Consider the following 27,884-nt stretch of genomic DNA (forward strand, 5'->3'; position numbering starts at 1 on the left):
CCGGGGCTGGCGGCGGGGCCGGGTCGCTCGCCGCCGCGCTCCGCCTGATTGACGCGCCGGAGCCAGCCTGGCTTCCCTCCGCGAACACCTACACTTTCTAATTGCTGACAGTTATTTACTGTAAAGACAGGAGCGCACGCACCACCAACTTTGACAACTCATGTCAAAACCCCGCAAGAAACTATATATCTTTATACGTCTTTATTTATTTCCCCTCTTTTTCTAAACAGGTCTATTTTCTCTCCCGTCTCCCTGCTGCTTTCCCGCTGGCAGGTGAGTGGTGCCTCTGAGCTGCCCGTGCCCAGCCCCATCCCGGGGAAGGCGGAAGGGGAGAGGGGGCATGCTGCCTCCGCGCTCCCCCCCCCCGTTTTCCCCGGTCCATGCCTGGCTAGTCGCTGACGGACGGGTGCAAACCTACGTACAGTGGATTCCGCTGCACGCCTGCTTGTTTATTTGCTGTCTCTCAGCCCCTCCGCGTTCGAACATAATTGGTTCTGCTCGGAGCAGTAAACACTGATGTGCAATGCACCAGTGAGCCCTAAAGAGCACCTACATGCAATTAAAATAATTGGGCACATACCTAAGTCTGAATCCCCCCCTGCTTCCACGCTGCTTTTCGCTCTCCATCTCCTTTTTCTCGGGCTTTCGTTGCGCCTTGGCAGCACATCACGCGAAGGCACACCTACCCCGCCGTGTTCCCCTCTCGCCCTCCGGAGCGGGCGCAAGCACCGGTGGGTGCGCAAGGAGCTGCCCCGCAGACCGCGGCGCGCTGGGGGTGGTGGTCGGAGGTTATTCGGCTTGGCCTTGACACAAGTGCAAAATGAGTTCTCGAGCGCGTGAGTGAGAGATGATATTCCAGCCCAGGCCCATGAAATATAATGAAGGCCCAAGGGACTGTACCAGCTCCTTGGTTAAAAATGATGCTGTTATATTTAGACAAGGTAACTAGAGGCCCCTCTGGACAGAGAGGAGTACAATTTTTTGTTTAATGATTCCATAATCTGATATAATATCGGGCCTGTAAGACATAATGAAGACCTGGGGGAGTTTACATCTTTGCAGCATTAAAGGGCCTGTGCTCGGGGACAGAGACAGGTGGAGGTTTGAACTTTGATGCAGTCAAACATGTTTTTCTCTGGATTTGTTTGACATGATTGAGAGGGAATCCAGCAGCCGTAGGGAGAGGAGAAAATGGTTGCAGACACAGCAATGCTTAAAACGAACCCAGGCAGCTGGCTTGCTGTCACATCCTGGCGCGGAGGGCGGGTGCCCGGAGCGCTCCGGACCCCATCCTGCCTGCCGGCTGGGATCTGCACGGGCTGGAGATCCGAGTACGGTGCAGTGGGCTGGGGCCGCGTGGACGCGGGCAAGGGACCTTGCGAGAGGGGCGGCTGTCACCCTTTTCCGACTGCGCCCAGCAGCGCAGGGAGATGAAAGGTGCAGCGTTGTTTGGAGAGAAAGGATGTTCCTACCTCGAGTAAACGCATGTTTTCACAAACATCTGACGTGGAGTTTTAAGTGGTTTAAGCAGGGAATTGCCACACCTGGTAACAGTTTATGGTAGTTTGTTCTTGCTCGCATAGAAACAGCTGCCCGGTTCCCGGAGATACCACGTCTTGGCAGAGCTGCAGGAACGTCCTAAGGTCTTGCAACCCCAGCGCGACAGTTTGTCTGGCTGCACCACGCTCCCAAACGCACCGGCGAGCCCAGGTGACCCCGGCCGTCCCCTAGCCCGGCTCCTGTGCGTGGTGATCACTCGAACCGCGTGGGAGCGCAGTGTCCAGGTGCTTCGCCGACGGGAACCGAGCCGCGCGGCCCGGGCTTGCAGCAAAGCCTGCGCCGTGCTTTTCTGAGCTGGGTGATAACAGGCCAAGGCTTTTTAGAGGGACGCGGCTAGGGATGCTGGGCAGCAGAGAGGATGTTTGTCTGAGCTGCAGGGGGAAACTGAAGCGTGTCCGGGACCAGCATCCTCAGTAAATATCTCTTCCGAGTTCACTTTGAAGCTGATAATCATGTGGAGGACCTGCCCCTGTGCAAGGCAAAGCTTCCTTGGGTTTTAACGCACCCTGGTTAGGAAGAAATTCCTCCCTCCCAGGCTGTGCCCAGCTCCGCTGCTTCTGGTGAGAATCTCCATGGATGCAGGAGCTGGATGCGCTAGGACCTTTCCAGGTTTGCGCGCGTCTCGGGTTTCAGTGCCTAGAAGATAACCTAATCCCATTTAGGCTAGGAGAGAGCTTGCCGATTCCTCCCCTGGGAATAAGCCGGGCGGTGGGGGGTGGTCTGTAATGAATTCCTATCATTCCAGCACAAAGGTAGCTTACAGGAGTGCTTTCTGCAGAAAATATTAGGGTCGCTGCCCTATCATCCCTCGGAGACATCAGTCGTACATCAGTGATTCCCGCCTTCTGACAGGCAGGCGGCCCTGAGAGGGCAGAGCTGGCCTTATTCGCCGGCTCTTTTGCCTTCCTGGAAAGCGCGTTTTCTCCCAAACGAAGGTTTTTAGCTCTGGTCAGTGCTGCGTTCGCCTCCGTGCCTGCGGTACCTGCGGTACCTGCTCTGTTGCGGTCCGCGCTGCCGTTTATCCGTGTGCCAGCCGCTCCGCGGGGGTCCCCCCGCTCTCAGCGGGGCGAGGGGGTAAAGAGCCGCCGCCGATTCCTGCGGGATGTTGGGAGCTGGCGAAAAGCTGGGCCTCGTGGGGCAGCCCAAACCGCGGGAGCAGAGCTTCAAGAAAACGCTCTCGTCGTCTTGGGGTCAGTTCTAACGGTTACGGGCAAACTTGCCCGCTCCCTTCTGGGGGGGCTGAGCGGAGGGGAATCGCCCGAACCTTGGGGTCGGTCTGCGAGGATTTGGGAAGGGAGCAGGCGTGCTTCCCCCAGCCCCGTGCCCGTTGCCAAGCACGATCCCTTTGGCTGGCCAAGCTGCAAGGGACGGAGCTCGGCCTCCGGGAGACGTGCCCCCCGCCGGGGTTAGTTCCAGCTCTCTGCTCTTCCTCCCCGCTCGCCTTTATTTATTTAATTTCTCTTCCTATGTGGAAAATGAAATAATGAAACCTGCACCCCCTCCGCCCCGCCAAAGATGCACTTTAATATGGCTCCGTGTCTCGGGCCTGGATGTTTCACCTCGGGAGCTGCCAATCCATCTCCGTCAAGCTGTCAGCCGCAACGTGCCTGCGTGTTGGCTGCCGCCACGTTGCAATTCAAAGCGGATTAACTCTTTGGGCTGCTCTTCCCTCCCCTTCCCATTCCACTCGGGTGGGTTCTGCCCAGACGGAGCGCGGTTTTTTCCCCTGCCCTTTCCATATTCAGGAGCTCTCGGAGCACGGTCGGCCGCCTGCGGGGCCGGCTCCGCTCTCGCCGGCGGAAGCGGGGGCGATGGGCGACGCGGCGGCCTCGGCATCCCGCCGCGTCCCCCCTCGGCCCCTTGTCACCTCCCCGCGCGGCGGCCCCGACGGCTTAGGGTGAAGCGGGGAGACTGTCCGAGCTTAAAAAACAGTGTTGCCCCTCCTGGTAGCGCCCGGCGGGGATGCCGAGCGAGCTCCCGATAGCCGGCGGGGTCTCGGAGCTTGTCCGGTTTGCAGCGTTGCTCCTGCCGGCGGAGGTCAACGACAGCCCTGCGGAAGGGACCCGGGAGCGCCGGCTCCTTCCCTGCGGCCGTGCCGTCAGCGCAGCGCTCCGGCAACAGGCTGCTGTGGCAACACGCCTTGTCGCTAAATCCGTGCGTGATATCCGTGTAATGCCAGTTAATTGAGCGCTGCTGGGAAAGGCTTGCGCTGGCCTGGGCGCGCTTCCCTGCGAGCGCGGACCTGCCTCGGCAATCTCCTATCGATCCGCGGCGGGGAGGAGGGCGAAGGGCCGCGCGCCTCAACCTGCCGCTGGAAGAGGAAAACTTCCCCCGGGCCGTTTAGCGCAGCTATCGCCGCTCGTTCGGACCAAGCTGCGAAGCAGACAGCTGACTCGCGGGGTTTTTTTTTTTTTTTTTCCCATTATAAATTTTTCTCCCTAAACTCTCCGTCTCGGTTTCCATAGCAAACAAACAAAATGCGGGCGCGCTCACGCTCCGCGCTCCGTGGGCGGTTTGCTGCGGACGCGCTCGGCGAGGGGGCCGAGCCCTGCGCCCCGAAGCGCGGCGGGGCGGTGGGCGCCCGTGGCCGGGGGGCGCCGGGGGGCGCCGGGGCCGGCGGCCGCCGTGGGGCACCGGCACTAGGGGGAAGTGTCGGCTAAGCTATGAGGCAGCGCGCCGCTTCCGCCGCGGCCGAGCCGGCAGGCGCGCTCGGGGTTTAGCCGGAGCTCCGGGTTAGACCCGCAAAACGCTTCGGCCATGCGGGTCGGGGGGTTTCTCCCTGGGGAGCGTTTGGACGCTGGAGCAGCTCGGCGCACATGGTTCGGCCGTGCCTGCCTCTCCCGAGGGAGACGGTCGTGCGGGTGCCCACCCCACGGCATGCCGGCCCCGCGGCGCTCTGTAAAACGTGCAATGCTTAAATTTGTTCCCAGCCTCTGCCTGGTAAAATATGGAGGCTTTATAATCCCTTTTTATAGAACTTCCTATGAAAAACCTGACTTTCAAACCCTCCACGCAACTTTTGCTCTACAGAAATGCACTGTTGCACGGAGCAGAGTTTTGCATCTAATAAAACACCTTTACCGTCCACCCTACTCATAATATGTTGTTTTATCTCCTGTGAAAATCAAGCTCAGATTGCTCACGGCATCCGCTGGCAGGAAACCTTTGGATTCGGAGCTGGCGTGGGCTGGGAGGAGACTCGCGCGCCATCGGGCCGGAGCTGAGCGCACGTCGGCGGGAATAGCCATAACGCAGCCCGCACTGGCTTTGCTTGTGCGGCGGTAGCGTTTCCAGAGAGGCGGGTTTTGTTCCCGGTGGGAAAGCTGGGCCTAGGGATAGTCAATGGGATGTTTTTCCACAAAGAGCCATTATTTCCCTTTCCATAATCAGCCAGAATTATGGCACTTTGGGTGCCTTGGAAACCTTGTCTTGGCTCCTCTGGAAACTTGAGGCAGACCAGCCTTGGTGTTTGGAAAGACCGTGCGTCCCACGGCTCTTCTTCCCCGTGGCCCCGATTTCCCCGGCGTGGGTGACATTTATCCTACCGCGGTGCAGCCGGACGGCCAGGAGCAGGAATGCAGGGCGGCCGGGGCAGCGCTCCCGGGAAGCGGGGGGGGAGGACCTTGTCCCAGGCCTGGCGCGGGCGAGCGCGTCGGCGCTTGAGCGATGCGGAGCTGTGAGTCAGGGCGCCCGGGCTCTGCCCCCTCCCGCCGCGCAACCCTGAGACGTGCCGCTGCGTGCCTCCGTTTCCCCTTCTGCAGCGGGGGCGATTAGTCGCTGAGCCGGTTTTAGAGGTGTCGGCCGCCTCGGCATCCGGGTAACGTTTCTGCAGTAATTTCCCACCCCCCTTGGTGAAGGGGCTGTGGTTTAATTAATGTTTGCAAATTGCTTTGAGGACTGCCGCTGTGCGAGGACGCGAGCTGTGCCGGCGTCGCTGCCAGGCGAAGCGCTCGGCTCTCGCGGGGGGCCGCGGCCGGCGCAAATCGGCACCGCGCCCCCGCGGGCGTCAGTGGCCGGGGGACGGTGTTCTTTGCAGCCGCGTTCCGGGGCTGGCGCTTTAGCGAGCGTCGGGTGAGGCTGCAAAACGTTCCTGGTGCTGCGCGGGGGGAAGGTGCGTCCCCGGGAGAGGCCATGCCGAGGCCCGGGGCTGCGTTCCCACGTGCTTTGGGGGTGTCCCGCGCTCGCTAAAGCCAGCGGCACCCCCGCCGCCGGGCTTTGCAGCCAGGCTGCTCGAAGCCAGAAGGACGCGATATTCCCCCGTGCGGGGCAGCCTCCCCTGCGATTCAGCCGTGAGGCTTTTCCTCGTCATCCCTCGTATCGAGCCCGGGAGCTTGGCCGAGGCCGGCCCGTCTCCCAGCAAGGCTTCTTAGTTCCTTGCTCCGGAGACGCGGGAGCCGCCGCTCGCCTTGGCAGCTCGCCGCAGCGGCTAATTGCCCTCGCTGTCGAGCTGCGTGCCTGGTTGCCGCTCGCCGGGCGGAGGCGAGGAGAGTGGCCCGGTGCCAGCGCGTCCCCGCCGGCCGGGCAGAGCGGCCGTCGCCTCGCGTGCGGCCCCGCGCGGAGCCAGGGCTGCCGGGTTCAGGAGCTTTGCCGTCGGTGCCTGGCGCGGCTCAGGGGAGTGGAGCGGCCCGAGCTGACAGCGGACGCTAATGAGCCGGCAGTAATGCGCTCGCGGCTGTTCATTACTTTGGGGTTTCTGACATTTGGGTCAGTTAATGGATTTGTCTCTCTCTCCCTCTCCGCGGCCTCCCCCTCCCCTGTCAGTGGCAGCCCAGGACTGGTTGTAAATTAGCCCTTAATTTCTCACATGTGTCTCCACTAAAATAGCAAACTTGCTAAATGGCAAGCTCCTCCGTGCCCTCGCGCCCCGGCCTCTCCGACGCGTTCGGGGAGCTTTGCCTTCGCAGCAGCGGTTGCCTGATAGCGCTGTCCCTGTGCCAGGTCCGGCGCGGGCGGATGCCGGGGCTCTTCCTCCTCTTCCTCCACCCCGAGCCTTCCTCCGTCGCGCCACCGGCGGCTCAGCCCCGGCCCAGCCGATGAGCCTCCTCCGGGCGCGATGGATCCGCACCGAGCGGCAAACGGGACTCGGCTTCCTCCTCCTCTCCGCTCCTCGGTCCCGGCTTGCGCGGGGCGAAGCCGCTGGCGGTGCCTCAAACCTGCAGCCGCTTCACGGTGCGGACGGCCCCTCCGCCGGCTGGCCGGCCGGGATCCCCGCGCTCAGGCTTGCTGCCTCTGCGGAAGGACCTGAGTTCAGGTTTGGAAAGCTCCTGGTGGCTCCTCTGGGCCCCTTTTCCTGTAGAAACTAAATCGTAACCATCCATCCTAATAAGGAGGCAGAGCTGCTTCTGCACCACCTTTGCTGGCGTTTGAATTGTGAATCCTCCTCAAGGATTTTTGCTGTAACTCTTTACCTTTTAAGCAGGAAATTTTTCTTTCAGTAGTAAATATTTTCTGTAATTTCCAGTCGGATACAACTAAAGCTCTAGAAATTGGGTGTAAATTATACCTCCCTGCAACCAGCCTGCCCCCCTAGAGTAGCAGAGGGCTGGAAACATGTGAATCTGCAATGATTAAGGCAAATAGTTGTTTGTGTTTGTTAAGAAAAACAAGCCGGTGCTGTTAGAAAGAAGGCAAGGAAAACTATACAAAATGTTTTCTTTCCATTTAGCGAGAACTGGGGAAGAAAAAGTCATGACAGGAGAAGTTGGTGCCGGGCTTTGGGCCTGGCAGGGACGTGTAGAAACTAAACCAGAACCTCACTGCAAAGTAAACACATGTCTCCGTCGGGGGAGACTGCTAACAGGGAGCGGGAACGGGAGCGAAGATTAACGGGGCTATTTGCTTGTGTTCTTGGTGCTTTTCCCCTTACCAGCCGTTTTCCAGTAAATTTGATCCGTGACTTCCCCGCACCCCTGGCAGAGCGGGAGCCCCTCCTGTGCCGAGCGTGAACCGCCGGCTTCCCAGGCTCGCGTCGCCCGAGGGTCGGAGAAGAGCATCGGAAGAGAGCGCTGGGGCGGGTTTGGGGACGCGGGAAGGTGTCGACGGACAGGGGAACGGCGGCCAGGAGCTGGGACGCGGCGCTGGGAGGACCAGGGGATTGGGAAGGGATCACATGAACGTGGTCGCCTCGAGACAGCGCGGAGCAAGCGGGCGAAGCAGCGGGACTCCCCGGTGCTGCCCCAAACCCTCCGTGGTCTCTCCACGTGGCTCTGGGCACCTCGTGTTCTCCTGCGTTGTGAAAAACGGCCGTGGACTTTGAACGCCCTGGTGCCAGGGTGTTGAGCGGCACCCAAAAATGGGGCCAACCAAAACCAGTAGCCTCTGCTGAAGGCAGTAGGATCTTCGTCTTAACGTCTCGGTTCCTCAATCCTCAAAATAACTGTGGAATTGATTAGTCTCGAGGGATGCGGTGAAGCTTGATTAATTTAGTAATTATTATTTCAAGGTTTTTCCCTCTACGAGGGCCGATCCAAAGCCCTTTGGAAGTCCTTGTAGGGCCTCCGAGCGGCTCTGAGCCCTTCGCTGTTAATGCCTCTCCAGCGGCGGTGGGCGGCGCGGCGGCACGGGCTCATTTGGGGGACCAGGGCTCCTGGGTTCTGGCCCTGGCTCTGCCATAAACCTCCGGTGAATCCATCTGCCTCTCTGTCCCCTTTTTTCCCATGTGCAAAAAGGGGGTTAAGGCCACCCACCTTCTGGAGATGCTCTGAGCGTCTTCAGCGTGGATTCGTTGCTCTGAGCGTGTGCGAATGCCGTGCAAGTGCTGAGTATTATTATATTATATTTGATGCCTGGGAATTGCCCATCGAGCAGGAAGCACGAGCTGCTCTGCTGGGATTTTGCAGAGCCCGGTTATTCTCCGGAGGCCAAAGCTGGGAGCGTTCGCTCGGGCTGGGCTGGAGCGTGCTGCTGTCGACCGCGGGCCAGCGGCGCTTGCAGCACATTAGTGCCGGCCTGGGAGAGGAGGCCCTGGACGGCGCGAGGAGCACCGGGACGGAGGCAGCGCCAGGGGCGTGCGTGTCCGCTGGTCTTGCCCCTGCGCCTCCACCGCCCGTCCGCCCCGCGACGGGATGCGCGATGTGCCGAGAGGGCGAGATAAACTCGTACTCCAGGGAAAACGATTCCCCAAGCTCCAGCACTGTTGCCCGCTCTTTTGCCTGGGAAGGGCAGATAAACTGAGCTCAGCGCAATTTCCCGGCGCGGAGACCTGAAAAACATTTCATGTGCTCAAAAGCTTGTCTGTTTTCTCCAGCTGTATTAGTTGGTCTAATAAAAGGCATTACCTCTTCCTGCAAACCTGGCCTCAGATGCTATCGGCGGGGCTGGGACCGGAGCCTGCTATTAAGAGTACTTGGTGTTTTAAGGTGCTCATAACGTTGCTATTTGGGCAGTATTTTTCAGTGTAAGCTTCTTTTTAATTTCAGCCAAATTCATTTAGCCATTTCCAAGAGTGAGGCTTGGGGAAAAAGACACTATTTTTAATTCCGTTAAAATATTCTAGTGACCTTTTCTTTGGAAGGCTTGAATGCCTGCTGCCTCGCAGAAGGTAGGTGAAATTCGGCGAGGAGGGGCCGCGTAGCAGCTATGTGCCGTCTGCCATCCTTTGGTCCAGCTAGAAGCCAAAACCAAACAAAAGTCTTTGCGGTTGGTGCAGGCGCGGCAGCGGCTTCGTGCAGGGTAGCACAGTGCCCTGGAGACTGCGTTCATGTCGCCTGGCCTCATCCGGAGATGAGCAGCCCTGTGCCCAGGATCGCCGGAGGAGGAGAGACCATCCGGAGCAGCCTGGGACGAGACAAGGGCTTATTTTGACAGTGGCTTTGGGCTGAATATCCCAACGACTGGGAAGGCTGCGAGAACCCAGCCCTGGGGCTTTTCTTGCGCTTCTGCAGGAGAAAAACATCAGCTTGTCCCCTAATCCAGAGCTCGGAGCTATCCGACCTGGCAGTGTTGGAAATCCAGCTCGGCACCTCAATGCCGTGGCCTGAGCCGGCGTCCGCAGCCCGCTGCGGGTGTGGGAAGGGGAAAGGTGTTGCAGAAATGAACGCTATCATTAACGATGATGATTAAATTCCTGGGTGTCTCAGACGCATGAAGAGCAGCTGGTAAATCTAAAGCTGCCAGAGCCTGGAATTTCTCTTCTCACGCTGACAAAAGGTTCCCGCCTGACCCCGGCTCGGCGCTGCCTCGCAAGGGCGAGAGGACATGGGAGGAGGCCCAGACCTCAAGCGGAGGAGAAACGTCCTTCAGCAGAAGCTCCGAGGCAGCAGTTTGGCCTGCTTTGCCGTGCTCCCGGCTCTCTCCCCTGAAGCTGCTTCGGTTCCGTCTTCGGCACCCCTGAGCCAGGAAGGACGCGGCCGAGCCGGAGCGGCCGTGAGAGCCGCTGGGTGCCGCGGAGGGATCCCAGCTCCTCCCAAGCCCTCGCTGGGCAGCAGGACCCTCCTAGGCTCAGGAGCGTGTGTCACTTCATGATATTGTGCTTATTTTTCAAAAAAGCCTGGCGAGGAGGGGGTACCGCGGCTGGGAAGCGGACGCGTATTTAGGGCTATCGCATCATTCCTGGCTCTTGCGTGGCGGAGAAATGCATCCTTTCTGCTGTTCAGCTTGCTCAATTACGTTTGAAGTTTAAACTTTTTGATCTTAATTGGCATTTGTGAGTCTCCTGCTGGCAGCTACCATCCTGCCGAGCAGTAAGACGGCTGGGCAGCTTAGTGTCGGAGTGGGAACCAGTTCCCGAGCGGCTTTCACACTGGTTTGGCAGTGGGAGGAAGCATGTTTTCCTGTTGGCGGTCCTGCTCACGCTCCCAGGAGGGCATTTCCCTACTGCTCGGATGCCTCTGATTTCAGACATCCGTAGGCCACCTCCTTGTGCTGCTGCCAACAGCCTGAGATAGCTGCTCCTCGGTGCCCCGGCATCCCCAAGACGAAGGCTCCACGGCCTACCGGAGGGAGCTCGGGTATCAAAGAGCATCTCCGGCAGCATAGTTTCTCTGCTTGCTGCCTGTTATTAGGAAGTTTATCCTGGGTTATTCCTTTAGGGATGTTTTGCCTTCGGTGTTGAGGGCAGCTGGAGTCACTGGACGGGTTTGGGTGAAATCTCATCTCCCTTCCCCGTTATCGAGCCAGATGCAATCGCAAGTCGCAGGAAGCCCGTTGTGGATGGTCTAGGTCAAAGCCAACCTCTTCCAGGCGCATCAGCTCCGGGGAAGCTTCTTGCAAAAACCTTCCCCCAGGGCGAGGTACTGGAAGTGGCCACAGCAGTGTCCTGGTGGCCCAAGTTCAGGTGCTCTGAAGTCCTGAAAAATCCCCGTCCTGGGCCGGGTGGTGACAGCTCTGGTGTTCACCAAGCTCCCGCTTCCCGCAGGGTCCCTGGAGCTCGCGCCGGGGTGGTGCTGTTGGGACAGGGCTCGTTCGGGCACTGTCTCACCTCTGCCCCCGCGACGCTCCCCGGCTGCGGCGCAAGACCCGGCCGGCTCGTGCCACGCGCTGTCCCCCGAGCCCAGCGTCCGGGCTCCGGCGGGGGGCCGCCGCCTGGCCCTGTCAGCGCGGGGGAAAAGGCTTTTAGTGCCTTGGCTTGATAAATGAAAACAAATAAAGTTGATAGACAAGTGGACAGCTTTATGATAGCTTCACACTGACAGCAAGAAAGATTGGTTGTCGGTGGCTTGATAGAGAAATATCTCGATGGGAGTCAGATAAAGAGATGTATAACCTTGATGACAGAGCATGAGGAGGTGGCTGCGCAGGAGGATGCTCTGGCAGTGTTATTCAAAATAATCCTGCTTTTATTTGTTTTACTTTTTCGGGGGGGGGGGGGGGAGGGATGCAAAACACCCCAGCTCATTGAGTTTTCCAAAATAGGTTTGCTAAATAAATAATGACAATGATCCATATTTTATTTATATCCCACCTATCTACATGGAGCATTCAAGGTGTTTTACAGTGGACCGCTTTCTCCCTCTTAAAGCTAACAAACCCAAAACTAAGAGCACATTAGACTGAGACAGATTTACAGGGATATTTAGATGCTGAAGCATAAAGACAGCATAAAGACGGAAGTGCCGCGGCCACTAACTCTCATTGATTTTAATGGGTACCTTGTTGCTATTGTGAATCCAACTGGATGTGGATTTGCATCTCGAGGCATCCGAGGCGCTTTGGGAAGCCGCTCCCGCACCGCAGTAGACGGCTTCGGAGGACGGCGCCGCGGCCTCGGTGCCGGCTACGGACCAGCCAGAATCCCTCGAGGGGCAGGTTCAAAGCCCACCAGCGCCTGCTCCTCCGTTTGCAGCAGCAGCGCTCCACGCTCAGAGTTTTCCGAACTTGCAGGGCATCTGGGGAGCCGAGCACCTCCCGCCCTCGGCCAGCGCCAGCCTTTCCCCGGGGACCTGCCGAGATCGGCCTCCTCCCCGGGGTGACATGGCCCCGCTGGCCGGCACACCTGGAACGTGAAATCCCGAGCGGTTTGCGTGGGTTTTCTGGCGCTCTGCGGCCCCCCGAGCCGGCACAGCACGGCACGGCACGGCACAGCACAGCACGGCGCGGCGCGGGGGGCCGGAGCGGCGGCGCGCGCTGGGCCTGGCCTGCGAGCGCGCAAGGACAAAGGGGCTGGCGTGGCCGTCAGCGAGGGCACGTTCTGGTCGAGGGGGCTGCGGAGGCGCCGCGTTAGTAACATCAGCGTTTTCCGCCAGCTCCGCAAAGGAAAGGGATACGTTAATGCAAATTATTGTTTAATTTTATCCCTGGATCGGAGGTGAAAAAAATGTATATGCATGCTCGATAGGAGCGTTTCTGCTCTTGCATTCATGTCTGTTCGTCTCTCCCACCCGTCCGTCCTCGGGAGGAGGTGTCTGTCTGTCTCTGTCCCTGCCCTTGCAGTGTGCTGTCGCTCTCAGCAGCTTGCAGGAATATATCCATTTCTACCCCTGCTTTTGTAGAGTGTAACCCCCCCCCCCCCGCAGCGTGACCCCCCCACCTTCCCTTTTGCAAAGCAGGGCTCTCGCACGGCGAAACCCCAAGCCTCCGCCTTTGTGCTGCCAACCCTGCGCCCCTCTGCAGAGCAACCCCCAACCTCCCCACCGCACTGGGAGTCTGCCCCCATCGCAAAGCGCCCCCCAAAGCTCCCCCATCACAAAGTGCCCCCCAAAGCTCCCCCATCGCAAAGTGCCCCCCAAAGCTCCCCCATCGCAAAGCGCCCCCCAAAGCTCCCCCTTTGCAAAGCGCCCCCCAAAGCTCCCCTGTAAACCTGCCCCCCAATTGCAAAGCCCCCCAAACCTCCCCCATTGCAAAGCAGCCCCCCCGAACCTCCTCCTTTGCAAAGCCCCCCCCCAACCTCCCCCGTTGCACTGCGAACCTCCTGCAATTGCGAACCAACCCCCCCCCCCGAGCCTCCCCTTTAGCGAAGCCCCCCCGAACCTCCCCCGTTGCACAGCGAACCTCCCCCCAGTTGCAAACCAACCCCCCCAACCCTCCCCCGTTGCAAAGCCCCCCGCAAACCTCCCCCTTCGCAGCCCCCCCCCCGCCGCACCGCAAGCAAATCGCCCCCCGCAGTGACCCCGACCCCCCCCCCGGGGCCGCCCCGGCGGCGCTCCCTCCCTCCCTCCCCCCCCCCGCAGAGGTGGGGCCAGGCGGCGGCGGCGGCGGCGGCGGCGGCGGCGGCGGGGGGAGGCGGCGGCGGGGGGAGGCGGCGCGCGGGGCCCCGCCCCGGGACCGGGCCGGGCGCGCGCCGCGGCCGCCGCTGGCAACAATGTGTCAGAGGCGGTAGCGGCGGCGGCGGCGGGCGCGGGGCGCCGCGCGGGGCGGAGCGGGGAGCGGAGCGGAGCGGGGAGCGGAGCGGCGGGGCGCAGCATGGCGCGGCGGCGCTGAGCGGCCTCGCGGCCTTTGTCTCCCCGGTGCCCCGGAGCCAGCGCGGCGGCGGAGAAGAGGGGGCCGCGCCCGCGCCCCGCCGGCCCCGCTCCCGCAGGTGCGGGCAGCGGAGCAACTTGCCGAAGTTTGTTTTTTTTTTTAATTTATTTATTATTATTTTTTTTTCTCCGTGCTACCGGCGGCGGGGGGGGGGGAGCGGAGCCGGCGGCGCGGCGCGGCATGCGGCTGCCCCGGGGCCGCCGCGCAGCGGCCCCCCGCGCCCGCCCGGCGATGCTGAGCGCCGCCGCCGCCGCCCGGCCTCGCGGCTCCGGAGCCGGCGGCCGCCGCCGCGCCGCCCGCTGAAGCTGCCGCCGCCTCCCGCCCGCCCCTGGCCGCGGAGCCCCGCGGAGGCAGCGCACACGCGGTACCATGCTGCATTGGGAGGTGGCCGCGCTCCTCGCCGCCCTCGTCGGCGTCTGCGTCTGGACCGACGAGACCGGGAAAGTTATCTCGGACCGCTACGCCGTGTACTGGAACCGCAGCAACCCCAGGTGAGCGCCGCCCGCGCGTCTGCCTCCTCACCGCCTATTTCTTGCTATCCTTTATTATTTTTTAACAAGAAAACGGCTGCCGCCGCCAGCCCGACCCGGAGTCCGGATGGAAAAATAGCAGCGGCGGCCGCTATCGTTTGTTTTATTCGTTGCGGCGAGTTTTCGGGGCTTTCCGGGAGTTTTACTTTTTAAATCCGCGTCGAAGATGCAAACCCGAGAGGTGCAGATCCGTATCTTGATGTATACAGGATATACCTTTTTTTTTTTTTTTTTAATGACTCCTATTTTCGGCTTCTGGCACCCAGCCCGCGTTCGCCCGGGAGCCCCCCCGGGCCGAGGGGAACCGCGCCGCCCCCGCGCGCCCCGGCCCCGGCCCGGGGGAGCCGCTCCGCCGCCCCCCGGTGGCTCCGGTGGCTCCCAGCCGGGCGCGTTTTTCGCCATCCCCCCTCCCCCCGGGGACAGCAGCCCCCGAGGCCCCGGCCTGGCCCTGCAGACCCTTTCGCGGTGTCCGTCCCGCACCGCGGGTCGCTCCTCGGTTCGGTAAATCCCCGCTGCAGGATGCTCAAAGTTCCTCCCCGCTGAGCGGCCCTGCTCGGCGATGAACTTCGGCAAAGTTCAAGTTTTTCTTCTCCGTGCGGAGTCCTCAGCTGGCAGCGGCCGGGGCTGCCTGCGGGCAGAGCAGGGCTTCCCCGCTTGTCCCTAAAGGAGACCCAAACTGCGGGAAATGCGGGCGAGGGAGGCACGAAAGCGGCTGCAAGAACCCCAAACCTAACAAAAGGCAGCTTGTGCTGCCGGGTATCACCACGGGATTATTTAAAGCGTGCTGCCGTGGTGGTTTCGGTGGAGAAAGGAGAAAAGGGGCCGTCTGCGCTCAGAGGCTCCGAACGGCTTTTGGGAAACGCCGCTCGGGCTCCGTGTCCGACGGGCAGGCCGCGAAGCCGGGGCTGCATGTGGGGCTCAAACCTTGGGGCAGCGCGGCAGCGTTTCCCCGTTGCTGCAGACGGGGGAAAAGTAAGTTGCTTATATTCTCCTCTCGGAAAAAATTGCTGTTCAATCGTTTTAGTTTCCCAGGTCTGCATTTGCGTTTAATTCTTGTCTTTCGAGCATTGTTTTTAAAAATAAGTGTTTTGTTTCTGCTGTATTTCTTTAAGTTTGCAATCGTGAGAAAACAAAAATTGTCAAAGAGTTTGAAATGAAGATGAATTTTGCCTTCTGTTCCTTGCTTAGGTGACTGAGACCACAAGGATTTCTCTCCCCCTCGCACCTTGTTCCACACAGATTCAAACAAAATTGTTTTAAATGGGACAATTTGTGGATGTTTTTGTTAAAAACAAAAAAAAACAAAAAAAAACAAAAAAAAACAAAAAAAAACAGAAAGAACCTCCCACTAATCCCACTACTTTTTTTTTTTTTTTTTTTTTAATTGATAAAAGTTAATCCAGCCACGGAAATCTTCCTTTTGCTGAACTAAGTGGAGTGATCACCGGACTGGTAGGAATAGTAGCAACGCTGGTGTTATTCGTTAGGTGGTTATAGCCGTGTCTGTTGCCTTTAGATCTTGGCTTTTCCGTTCTTTGGGTAAAATAGATATTTCTTTGTCTATCTGCTGTACCTGCAGAGAGAGAAACCCGTGCAGGTATGCGAATGTGACCCTTATCTCCTCCTTACGGAAGGACCTGTGCCCCTGGGTAGCAGGCGGCGAGCAGACGAACGGGCAGCAAAATAGGCACGAAACGTTGCTGCTGACACGGGGAGTCCTTTCCCCGCTATTTTCCCCCCTCTTGCTGCGGGAAAGCTCGGAGGGGAACCTTTAATAGAGAACAACTTATTTTCCAGCCCGCTTCCTGGCAGCACCAATGGGCTCCTCGGTCCGGAGCACATCTCCGTGAATTTCTGACATTTTATTAAGGTTCCCAACGGCGTTTCGGCGAGTACGGCGGGAGCGCGGCGCGGTGCACGGTGCGCTGGGCCGCTCGTGCACGCGTCTGCGGCGCCGGGCGGCTCCTCTCACCCAGGTCTCCCGCCTGGGGCCACCTACGGACCGCTGGGCGGCTGAGGGGACGTTAAAACCCTTCCTGCCGGCTGTATTTATCCAGGCGTCGCATCCGCTCTCGGCGGAGCCAGCGGGGTTTGAGACGGCCGGGCTCGCTGGGGGCTGCGTGCGTGCCGCTCGCCCCGGTTCGGCAGTCCCGTCCCTTTGTGCCTGCGTCGCCGCGCTGCCTGCTCCGCGGCTCGGCTGCGTCGCATATGGATTTTATTATCTCCCTCGCATTTTTGTGGGGGGTTGTAAGAGGGAGGGCTTTTTTTCTTTTTTTTTTTTTTTTTTTCCCCATTGCTAAGTTTTTGGTTACAGTTTCTGTTCCTTCCCAGCTTCCACAGTTTGGGCTCTTTTCTTTTGTTCTCTTAAATGCCAAACATGTGCATGGGCCCTCGCCTGGGCGGAAAGGACGAGGCTTTAACCGACGGTCTGCAGCTGAGCAAACTCCAGCGTCGAGGCTGCTGGAGATGGGGACGGTACCGTGGGGCGTCTGGGGCCAGCGCGTGTCGTTTGGCGCCCAAGGATTCCTGCAGCCGTGCCGAGAGCCAAAAACGCTCCCTGGTGCTTCAGTGCCGTGTAAGAGGAATCCCTGGAATAGCGCTCGCTGCCGGCCGCGGACTCGTGTCCCGGCTCCCGGCCTCGGACAGCCCCGCTCTCTGCCGTGGGGTCTGGGTGCAGCGCTGGGGTGGACAGCGCTGCGGAGGGAACGGAGAATTTATCCTCTAAAATAGGTGGGATTCCCCCCCGCCATCTGACATTGACAAGGGAAATATTTTTGAGGGAAAAAAACAGGGCAAAGGGAGTAAAAAATGATGCAAGGAAAGAGCAGACACTAGTGAGTGGGTTTTAGCAGGCCCCTCAGCAGCATTTGGGTCTGGGATATGACCCACATTTTTCCTGGTGTGGTCGCATCCCGCGTCGTGATCCGCTCCGTGTGCGCGTTCAGGTCTCGGAATTCAAGGCGATTTACTGGACGTTACAAAGGCAGAAATTGCCCTTGAGTTTCCTGCTATTTTTCCTTTTAAACCTGTCAGTATTCTTATTTATTTACCTCTGGAGTTGCTAGAAGACTGTTTCATTCTTAAAAAAGAACAACCGCCTATGTATGCCTTTCCTGGTCCCTTGTTTTCCTTCGTAATTTTTTTCCCCATCACCTCATTTAAAAAAATGGTCTATGCTTGTTTAAACCTGCGTACCTGATCTGGCGAGAAATATTTCTTCAGTTTTATATTGCAGTGTATATTCTATAAAAGACAGTAATAAATCTCATGGTGAATATGATTTGTCCAGATTAGAATAATTCTGTTCCTGATAACCGAGTCCAAATTAGAAATAAGTGGTGCACTGGGACGCTGAGCTTGGCCTGGTCTGTGGAGAGATATAGCTGCTCACTAGAGCTTTAGAGAATTTTTTTAATGGTTTCGTAAACACGCGTTTGGAAAAGGTTACGTGGGTTTTGTTCAGTGCAACTCGCGGAGTCGCCTAGAAATAGCTGAAGCAGAGAGAACATGCATTTATATAATGCTCTGCCTCGATATCTATGTATAACCGTGCAGATATCTGATATACATGCACGCGCTCTAATAGCCTTCCTGTGCCTGCGCGCGGGGGACGCTGGCTGCAGCCGGATGCCGGAGCCGGGCCGCGTCCTGGGGTGCTGGCGGGGCCGCGGCGGCAGGGCCGGGCCGGGCGCTTTCCCGTCCCCGGCGGTCGGGTTTCCTCGCGCAGCGCCCGCAATGGCGCCGCGTGCGTTTTGCAAAACGTTTCGCTACCTAGCGTGGGAACCGCTCGCTGGCGGCTTCCTCGGGCCGGTTTACGGCTGCGGAAGGAAAGGTGCGGCGAGCGGAGCAGCGGGCCGAGCCGGACCCCCGCGGGCGGACCCCCACGGCCGCCTGGCCCTGGCTCCCTCCCGCCCCCCGCGAGCGTTAGGGTTTGCCACGAACATCTCGGCGGCATCGCCGTGCGTCGCGCGATGAGAAACCGGGGAGCAGGAAACCCCGCGAGAGGGGAGAAGGGGGTCGGTGGGAGGAGAGCTGCCGCCGGCCCCAAGCCCCTCCGCGCCGCGCTCGAGCACCCCGAAAACCTCGCGACGGCGAAGGAAGAATGGGGGGGTTCGGCTTGTTTTCATTCCCCCTCTACCTGCAGCTATGTAGTAGGCGGGTTAGAGTAATTCCGGAATGACAGTTTTCCTGCAGCCAAATGCGATTCCTCCATATGCAGCTGTGTATTCAGATGTCAATATGGAGAGAAATGTGCAAAGTGCTAGGTACTTTCCTCTCTCTATTTACAGTACAGATACAAATGCTGTAAATGGTCTAGATTTTACCCGTGGCCTATATTTAACTGTGAAGTCATTTCTGTGCCTTGGAAGGCTTATTTTCTGATTATTTTTTTTCTTTCTTTCTGGTTTTGTGAGCACATCTGGGATTTCTGTTCTGCTCCTCTGCACTCCCCGATTCGGGGATGGGGAAGCCAGAGAAATAGCCTCTAGCGGGGGGTTTGCCGAGGCGGCTCTGCTGGCCGGGAGCAGGGAGCCTCGGAGCAGCCGGTCGAGGCGCGGGCGACGCTGCGGGACGGCGGAGCCCAACTTTCGGGGGGTCGTTCTGCGCCTCCGTCCCTGCCGTGCGGGAACGGGCTGGCGAGACCGGGGTGCCGGGGGCCGCGATCCCGTTGCGGGGTCCAAACCGCGCCGCGTCTCAGTGGGGGTTTTGCGCATGGTTTCTCCCGCGTCTCTGCCTGCCGACGCAGGAGCCCGCAGCCGGAGGCGCCTCGGAAAAGCGCGGCTCTGCGCGGCGGCGGCTGGCCGGGGCGGCCAGCACTTCATCCACGAGCGCGGCGCGGTGGCCGGCGTGGAGATCCTCGGCCGAACCCGACCGACGGGCGATTTGGGGTGTCCGGGCTGGGGACGCGCGGTGCTTTAACCTCCGGAGCCTCCGCAAGCTCGGCCGCGGCGGAGTTGCAGCAGGGAGGATCCCGCGCCAGCTCCCCTTGGCGGGGGCGAAGGGAAGACGGAGCTGTTTCTCCAGGGGGACTTTGGTGCCGGAGAGGGAAGACGGAGCGGGAGGGTGAAACGCGCGTTACGTGCGCCCACCCCCGTGTCCCCCGCGGGGCGGCTTCGAGGCCACCTCCCAGCCGCCTCTCCCTAGCCGCGTCCGTCGCGGCCCGCCGCTGGGAACGGGCCTTTCGGATCGCGTCTCCAGATCCTTCCTGCTCTCTCCCTCCCGCAGCTTTCGGTTAAGCCTCGCGCTGGGGTTTTGCACCAGCTGCTCCAAGAAACGCCCCCGGTTCGACGCACGGAGCCGTGTTAACGTGGACCTTGGCGCTGGCAGAGCCGCGTTACCCGCTTCCCGGGGCGCCCGACCCGACCCGCGCCGTGCCGCGCCGGCCCCCTCTGCTCAGTTAGTTCCCTTTAGTTTCCGTTGGCGTTATTTCCCCTTTGCGCCGAGGTGCTTTGCAGCCCTCCCCACCCCTCTTCTGCAGAGCGCGAGGCCGCTCGTCACTCGCCACGGTCTGCAGCCAGCGCGGTTAATGAACACCAGATACGGCCGGGTCCGGGGGCTCCGGCAGCGCTTCCTTCCTCTCCCTGCCTCTCCTCGCTCCCTCTTTCCTTCTGGGGCCTGCAGTTACCGCCCCCCCCGCCCCCCCCCGGGCCGCGCGTTGGGTATCCGAATGCCGGCGGTGCCGGGGCTCCTGCCGCGCGGAGGGGGCTGCGGGATGCAGCCCGGCTGCTCGCCTCCCTGCCCCGACGGCCCCGCAAGCGGAGGGCTGCAAAGGGGCCGGGGAGCGAGCCGCCTCCGGTTGCCGCCGGCAAGCCGTGGAAGCGCTCTCCTTTCTGCAAGTCGTACACGCGCGCATAAATACACACACATGCACAAACACTCCTGCTCCCACCCACGCGGAGGGTCTCCGTGCGTGGGAAGAGCACATGGCTGCAGCCATCTGCGTGTTGCGCACACACGTAGTAACCTACCTGTAGACTGCGGGATATAAATAGATTTGCTTGTGCGTATCTATAGACACGGATCTCGATATCCAGGTACAGTCGTGCACATCCCTCTGTGCGTCTCCGTCAATACACATATACATGTAAAATACCCGGGCGCTGGGAGCTATGGCTATTTGTGTCAATACGTGCATAAATTTGACACAGTTCATCTGCCGTGTTGTCTACAAAATTGCAGCAATTGTTCTTTAAATAGCTCTTCATTTCTCATAGCGAGAATTTCAGTTCTTTCTGTTAGATATTAATCATGATTTTCAGGGGCTTTATTTTTATCCTAGATGCTTTTCCCCACTTGGGGCAGAGATCTTGCCCTGCTCCATTGGATTTAATGGGATTTGCGAAGGCAATCGGATCTTAGCGTTGTTACCTTCAGCCCCTAATAGGAGTGTAGGTTTTTTTTCCCTTTGCCACGAGCCATCCAAGACCGATACTTTCTCAACCCAAAGTCCTGATGTTTCCGTGCGCTTAGAGCGTAGTTATAAAAACAAGACAAAACCCTAAGCCGAATAACCTGACCATTTTTGCTTCTGTTGGTGAAAGGTGCTTCCAAAAACGCAAACCCTTGGGGTCATCGTTGCGTCTCGCCATGCCGTCGGGTGCTGCAGCTTGGGATGAAGGTGTCTTAAAAATGGAAAGCGCGAGTGTGAGCAGCCCGCTCCTGCGGCCACGGACACGTGGGTGTTTGCCAGATGAATTCAGGTGTCTCCGAAACCAGTGACGGTCTCGAAATCGGGCTTGTGTTTGGCGCGGCGGGCAGGTGCGTGTGTTTGCGTGCGTGGATGCAAACTCTGCCGGCGCCTTTCTCGGCAGCGCGGCGTGGAAAGCTGGTGTCCGGCCGGTGCGGTGCACGCAACAGAGCTTGGCGCTCCCTGAAACCGGCAAGGAAAAGCTCGGCACGGAGGAGCAGCGGCACGGGGCCGTGCCGTTGCCGGTGCAGGGCTCCCAGCCCGCTCCACTCCTGGGCGGTCGCCGCCGCCGTGTCATTTATTTATTTATTTCCGCTCTCCTGCTCTCCCCCCTTTGCTTGTTGATGCTGCTGTGGCTGGGCTGCTAAATAGCTTCCCATTGTTCGAGAGCTAATTACCTCTTAATGAGGCTCCTTACTCAAAAGCCAAGCAGCAGTGGAGATGTGCGCTGGGGATTTTTTCCTTTTTTTTTTTTCAGGCCCACGAGGGCAAACTGCCTGCAAAAGCGCCGGTGGGGGAAGGCGCCCGGGGAGAGGAGGCGGCCGGCCGGGCGCGGGGTCAGCGGACCCTCGCCATCCCCTGCGGCACGCGGGGACGCCGAGCTCACGACGACGCGTTTTGGCTTCTTTGCTGAGTTGCAGCGACAAATCTGCGGCGGCGGCGCCTGCCCTGGGTTTGCAACTGCCCGGAGGCTGCGGAGCTCAGTCCCAAGGGGCGGCCGGGCTTTGCGGAAAGCCCTGTCGAGCCCCGATAAGTGGAGCCAAGTGGAACAAGGCGGCGCGGGCTCCACGCGGGCATTCGGCACGGAGCCAAAGAGCGCGTTTTCACGGCCCCTTCCAGGATGGAGAAACCCCACAAAACCCTGTCTGCAACAAGGGGAAAACTCTTAGACCGTCTTTCCCTTTCGGTAGTAGTTACTTGTGAGTCAAAACAAAGTTCCTCTAACTTCATCCATCGTGCGCGCGCCCTTGGCAGGGCTCACGTTTGGGGCAAATCCCGCTCTGCTCCGCCTGCCTGAATCGGCCCGTTTGGACCGTGTCCCGCCCGGGGTTTCCGAGGCGCCCGAGCGGGCGGCGCTGCTCCGCCGGTGCAAAAGCAAAACGGGAATCGCTGGGCGTCCCGGGGTGCCGGCGGGCTGGGGATGGGTCCCCATCGTCCCCGCGGAGCAGCCTGCACGGAGGGACGGGTGGCCGGGAAGGGTCAGCATGGCCAGCAAGGCGTCTCGCTGCTTTTCCAGCCCAAATCACGGAGCAGCCTGGCCGTGTCGTGGGCCGGGCAGTGCCGCAGCCCCTGCCGCTGCGGGGCAGAGCGGGACCTTGGGGAGCGACTGCAGCGCCGCAGAGCGAGGCTGCCGGCATCCCGCCGCCAAGGCAATCGGCACCGGAGCCGGCAAGACCCGAGCTCTCGCTTCCCAGCTCCGCTCAGATCCGTTTGGCGTTTTCCTCCGGGTCATTAATGGAGGGAAGAGGGATGCACAGAGAGAGATGGAGATTAGGACTTCTTTTCTTTCCCTTTTTGAATTTTTCCTCCTCCTGCGTTTGCTTTCCGAGACCCCGCTGTGAGGGCAGAGGAGGCAGAAAGCGGCGGCGCCGTCGGGCGAGGGGCCGGCTCCGAAGCCGAGCGCGTCCCGGCCGCCCGCGGGAGGTGCCGGGGGCGGATGGGGCAGCCTCGGTCGTGGGACACCCTCCTCTCCCGAGGCTCCTTCAGCATGTTAGACCTTCCTTAGATACCGGTTTTCTTCCTTTCTTGGTATTTTTTTTTCCCTGGCCTTGTTTTGCATCTTTTTTTTTTTTTTTGCATTTTTTTCTTTTTTTGCATTTTTGGTTTTTGCATTTTGCGCTGGTGTCAGCGCACTTCTGCGTGTGTAAGGGATCGCCTGCACGACTCAAGTCCTGCTGAACGTCCAGACTTGTGTTCGGACCAGACTCCGCTCATCTTTGGTACGAAATAGAGAGCGCAAGGTGGCTGCGGGAACCTGTGTGAAAATATACTATAGCTATTTCCACCGAACGCTGCAAAAGCCTTACCAGCATCCCTAGAATTTAGAACCATTACTCAATACTTTCTATGTGAACACAAGAATCTGCCTTTCTTTAAGCTTCCTCCCCACGCAACCCTGAAATCCCCCCAAGAATTAAAGTTTTTTATTTCAGATCTTTTGTACAAAACAAATCTCTTCTGGTTTTATCTTCCAGGCAGACTGGTGTTAGCTGCCTCCTGTTATTGCAGGATTTGGCAAAAGGGCAAATAAATTGCAAGGGAGGTTTGTAACAACTGGGGATGGAAAAGACCTATTAGATCACCTGGTCTGTTCCTCCTCCTGATGCCTCCGAATTGTCTCCTCCATATATTTTATTAGCGTGCCATTCAGCCTAATTTCAGCGGAAATATTTGCTGTTTCCCCTGATATATCTGAAACCAAATTTTGTAGGATATTTTTCTGCAGAAGAGGAGAAATTATTTGTATCGGTTTATTTTCTCTTTAGCATTACACGGAGAGTAAAACTCTCCCATGTGCTAGGAAACAGATAAAGTGTTTAGACAGCAAATACAAATATTTCTGAGCACTCAGCCCAGCTAGAGATATTCCTCCCTGTTCTCCAGCAGGATTTCTTACTGTGTCTTCTAGTGGGTTTTTATTTAGGCTGGTTCGAATTTTTTCTTCTTTTAAAAAGCCCTATTTATATTTGCAATAAAATAAAATCGGCCAAGCCTGACCCTGTAGAGAACTCGAAAAATCCCAATTCTTCCTTTTTTTCCAATCCCGTTTCCACTGAGAAAAAGCTCCTGGCCCTCGCGCCCCGCACCAAATCCAACCGCGACGGGATTATTCCGGCGGCTGAGCCGCGGGAAGCCCAGGCGGCCACGGGGGCGTTTGCCGGAGGAGCGGGAACGGCGGCGGTGGCGGCGGCAGTGCCGTGACGTGGAGGGTGCGGGTTGGCGGCGGGAAGGGCCCGGGCGCCGGCTCTGCCGCCGGACGCGTGCCAGGCCCGCGGCGCCCGCCGGGGCGGAACGGAGCGGGGGGCAGAGCGGGAGCTTCTCCCGGGGCATTTCCCAGCACGTGGCCTCCGTGCAGGAGAGTCTCCAGGCCGGGGACCGGCTGCAGCCTGGCTGCCATCCCCGCTCCGCTTCCCACGCCTGTGTCCGCATGAATCTTTTGCATTAGGCATCCAAAAGGTGGTTTTTTTTTGTTTTTCCCCCCGAACTAGTGCTGCCCAGGGTTCGGCAATGACCCTCGCTGTGCACCGGTGTCTCCGTTCCCATGGTCCCGGGGGTGTTCCTGCCTCCCAGCGCTGGGCGCGCTCCTGGGGGAGCACGGGGCTGCAATGGCCGGGAGTCCCTCGGGAAGAGCTCGGTTCCTCAGGAAGAGCTGGGTCCTGCAGGAAGAGCTGGGTCCCGCGGGAAGAGCTGGGTCCGGTGCCAGCCACAGGCACTGGACAGGCATCCCGGGCCACCCCGTGGCTGGGGCTGCCGGGAGAGGCCGGAGTGACGGAGCTAAGCCGGCTGCCAAACCGCCAAGCGATATCAGGGGCTGGGGAAGCTGTTTCCCAGCCAGCTCGATAATCCCAATTATTATCTGGTTTCTAGATCAGGATTCTTATTAAACTTGGCACCGCTGGATTTGCCGTTCCGGCCGCCTGCCTCGGCAAAGGGCTTGGAACGGATTTATCTCCCACGGATTCAGGAAGGAAATTGAGTGGAAAAAGCCGGGGCAGAGCCCCACAGGAATGCCTGGTATTCGGGAATAAGCAGCAGAAACCTGCCGGGGGCTTGGGGAGAGGGGGAAGCGGAGGGGGGCACGAGGGAGAGGGATGGGGATATCCGAACGGGGGCTGGGGGCGCCCGTCCTTTGAAGCGACAGCTGATGTTGATCCAGTGATAAAGCGGGAGGAAAAGGGCTTTAAAACGCCTGGACGTGAGCGATGCCCCGCTGGGCGCCGGCAGCTCCATGCCCGAGTCCCGCCGGCTGAAAAGGGGTGGAATTGGGCTGCGGAGAGCCAGGTCCCTGGCGCACGCGGCTCTGCCCCCGTGGCCATGTCCGTCTGTCCGTCCGAGCGCCTGGTCCGTGTGTCCGCCGCTGGTCTGTCTGCGCCAAGCCGTGGGCGTCTGTGCGGGGCTTCGCGCTGCGTGTCTGGGCGCTGCACCCGGGGCAGGTACCGCAGGAACTCGGCAGGGGCAGTTTGTTCCAAAATGACTTTAAAACGGTGAACTGAAATACATGCATTTTTGCTGAAAAGTTGTTATTTTTCCCTTGCTCTAAGATTCAAGCGAGCCGTTACCAGCTTGCTTTTCCCTTCCACACAAAGAACATCAGCGTTTTTTCCCCTGCTTCCCATCGCAAACATTCTTCCTTGTTTCTGCTAACTGATGTTTCATCTTGTGTTTCCCCCCCCTCCATATATTGATTTATTTTTTTCAAAATAACTTGCCAGGCTCCCTGTAGCTCACGGCAGCGGAGCCGGCGGCGCGGCCCCCCGCGAAGGCGTTTGGCCAGGCATTGCCGGCCTGCGGCCGGGGACCAGGGATGCTCGGGAAAACGCGCTCTCCCAGGCTTTTCCTCCCCGTGTTTGCTGCCTGCTGCTAACCCGTGTTTCCCTCCCGGGCTCCAGCGGACGGTGTCGTCACGCCGGCTAAAATCTGGCTCTGCCACGTCCCGGGCAGGCGCCTGGGTGGAATAGCTGGGATTGGGTTTTTTTTTTCCCCTTCTGCACTAGAAATCCCGGCACCAGGGAGGCTGGTGAGAGCAGAGAGAGGCTCTGTGCTTTGGGGAGGGCCTGGGCTCTCCTGCTCGGAGCCCGGCTGGAATTTTGTTCCCGGTTTTCTGCACCCTCCGGTCCCTCAAACCGCAGGTGCGGTTTCTCCACCCCCCACGTGGCCTGGAGCCAGTCCTGGGGAGGAACCATGGGAATTTCTCCTCTTCCCACCTTCTCACTTCCCCGCGATTTCTTTCCTTTTTTTTTTTTTTTTTCCCCCTAGCTCCTCGCTATCCGATGCGCGCTTCCACCATTTTCCTTCATTTAAAAAAGGCCACAGACCCCGTCATGCTGCGTCGTCTTCTCCCCACGGCATGTTTTCCCTGCCCTTCTGCTGCTCCCCTGGTCCCCGTTTTGGGGCGGCCCCGGTCCCTGCCCGTACGGGTAGGGAGAGCGTTTTGGGGCGCGAACGGGCGCTCTCGCCCCTCGGCGGGGGGAGCTGAACGAGGGGAGCAGGGGGCTCTTCGGGAGGCTCCGTAATCCTTTATTACGGGAAATTATAGTTATCCTGAGCCTGGAGAGGCTGCATTGCCTCCAGGGCAGCCGCCCGCTTTGGGGTGCCGTGTCTGTCTCGAAAAGCCCCCAAACTCTCCCCTTCCTGGGTTTCCTAGCCCCGAGGGAGCACGTGCCGCCGTCTAAGTAACGCTTTATCCGCCGTGTCCGAGAGTGGTTGCCGGTCCCCAGGAACCGGGATCAAACCCAAGTCCAAAATGAGGTTTGCTTTTGGCTCCCATCCCCATCCAGCAGCCCCTTCCTTGGATCGCGGTGGGGTTCGGGGTGGCTGGAGCCGAGCAGACGAGCGGTTCTGCGAAAGACCCGTGTGCCCCGCGCCGAAGCCCCGGCGTGGGGTCGGGCGAGCGGTCCGCCCGGCTCCTCCTCGCTGGTGCCGCCAGCGAACCCCTCCGCCGGGTCCCAGCGGTCCCCGAAGCGAGCGACGGCAGCGGGAACGGGCCCTGTCCGCACGCAGCGGCGGGTGCGGCAGAGGCAGCGCCGAGCCTACCTGCTGCACGCGGCTTTTAAAATTCCCATTTCCACCTGTAAAATCCTTAACCCCCCCCCCGTCACCCGCGGCCTGCCCTGCACTCGACTTCCAGCGTTTTCCCTCTTTGCCGTTTCCTCCCTGCGCTGGATTCTCGGCGTCTGTGGCCCTGAAGCCTGGTCGCCCGAACGCCTTATCTCTGCTCGGATTAGAAGACAGGGCACGTCCGTGTCTAGAGTCTTTATTTGTTAATTTTTTGCCTCGGCTCGTTTGCAGGCTTTTCCCTAGCATCAGAATGTAAAGCAAGCGCAGCGCGGGTCTGCAGCCGGCAGCGACCGGTGGAGGCTCGGTGGCCCGGCGCAGGCTTACGTCAGCAGAAGCCTGGACTCCAGAAAATATTTTAGAGCTGATTAATAAAAGGAAATATTATGATTTATTATTAACTAAAATAGAAAGCTTTTGGATAAGTTGGAGGGACGCTCGTGCGATCGAGACACCGAGCTGGGGGTTGAACTCTGGTCCCGTTTCCAGCTCGCTGCACAGAGGCAAATCGCTTCCCCTCTCCCGGCCTCAGTTTCTCCGCTGTCAAGGTGAGGATCGTTGCCAGAGGCTAAATTAAGCAATTAATATTTGTGGAGCATGCGGAGGGGCCGAGGGGGATGTCGCTCTCCGAGCGCTGCCCTCGCGGGCGGGATTCGGACCCTCCCTGGCGCACGGCTCCGAGTCGGGACACCCCCATCCCGGCCCTGGGGCCGCTCGGAGGCGCGGGGAGATGCCGTGCGGATCGCGGGGCCGAGCGCTCCGCTTCCTCACGGCCGCCCCGGGCTCGGCAGCGCCCGGCTTCGCGGGCTGGACGGGGCCGTGGGGGATCCCCCGGGGAGGGAGAAGCGCTAGCGCTCCGATTAGCGGGCGAAAACCTCGCGCGGTCGCCGGGAAATGCCTGTGCGTCACGCGCGGTTCCTGCGGTCCCGTCGCAAGCGGGAGGGCGGGTGGGAAGCGAAAGCGAGTCCATCTGATTTTTTTTTTTTAAACATTTTAATATTTGTTTCACCTTGTAAATCATCCCAACCGAGCTGGCTCGTAAAGGGAGGATTTATGGGCCCAGGTGTAGCTGCAATGAGATGAACCCTGTTCCCGGTGACCGAACTGTTTTAATGTTTTTATAATGATGGCATTGCAGAAGCGATTCTGTTTAAGCGAGAGGTCTGTCCCGGCTGTAAATCCTTCCCCGGCTGGGCACGGAGGCCCCGGCTGCCCAGGGAGGATGTGGAAGGAATAGGAATCAGGTCTGCGGGGAGCGACGGGCCCTGCCGAGACGGAGCAAGATCCAGCCGGCCGGTTTCCCACTCGTGCACACGGGGCTCTTCTCTGCCGCCGGGGTTTGCCGGCGCTCGGATTTGCAAGGCCAAAGGCAGAGGGAAAATCCCATCCGTAGCCGGTGCAAACCGAGTCACCGAACTCTGGTTTAAATGGCTCGA

General features: G+C 59.5%; 1 protein-coding gene across 1 annotated transcript in view; it reads left to right on the forward strand.

Moving 5' to 3' along the window:
- Positions 1-13,715: 13,715 nt before the first annotated feature.
- The window catches only part of EFNA2 (ephrin A2), a 52,401-nt gene continuing 38,232 nt past the window's right edge, over positions 13,716-27,884 (forward strand). The window contains exon 1 of the mRNA XM_067312678.1: positions 13,716-13,946. Coding sequence (XP_067168779.1) covers positions 13,825-13,946 — 122 coding nt within the window. The 5' untranslated portion in view covers positions 13,716-13,824. The remainder of the gene's footprint in view (positions 13,947-27,884) is intronic.

The sequence above is a fragment of the Apteryx mantelli genome, chromosome 30 (genome assembly GCF_036417845.1).
Source record: "Apteryx mantelli isolate bAptMan1 chromosome 30, bAptMan1.hap1, whole genome shotgun sequence".
Taxonomy (NCBI): domain Eukaryota; kingdom Metazoa; phylum Chordata; class Aves; order Apterygiformes; family Apterygidae; genus Apteryx; species Apteryx mantelli.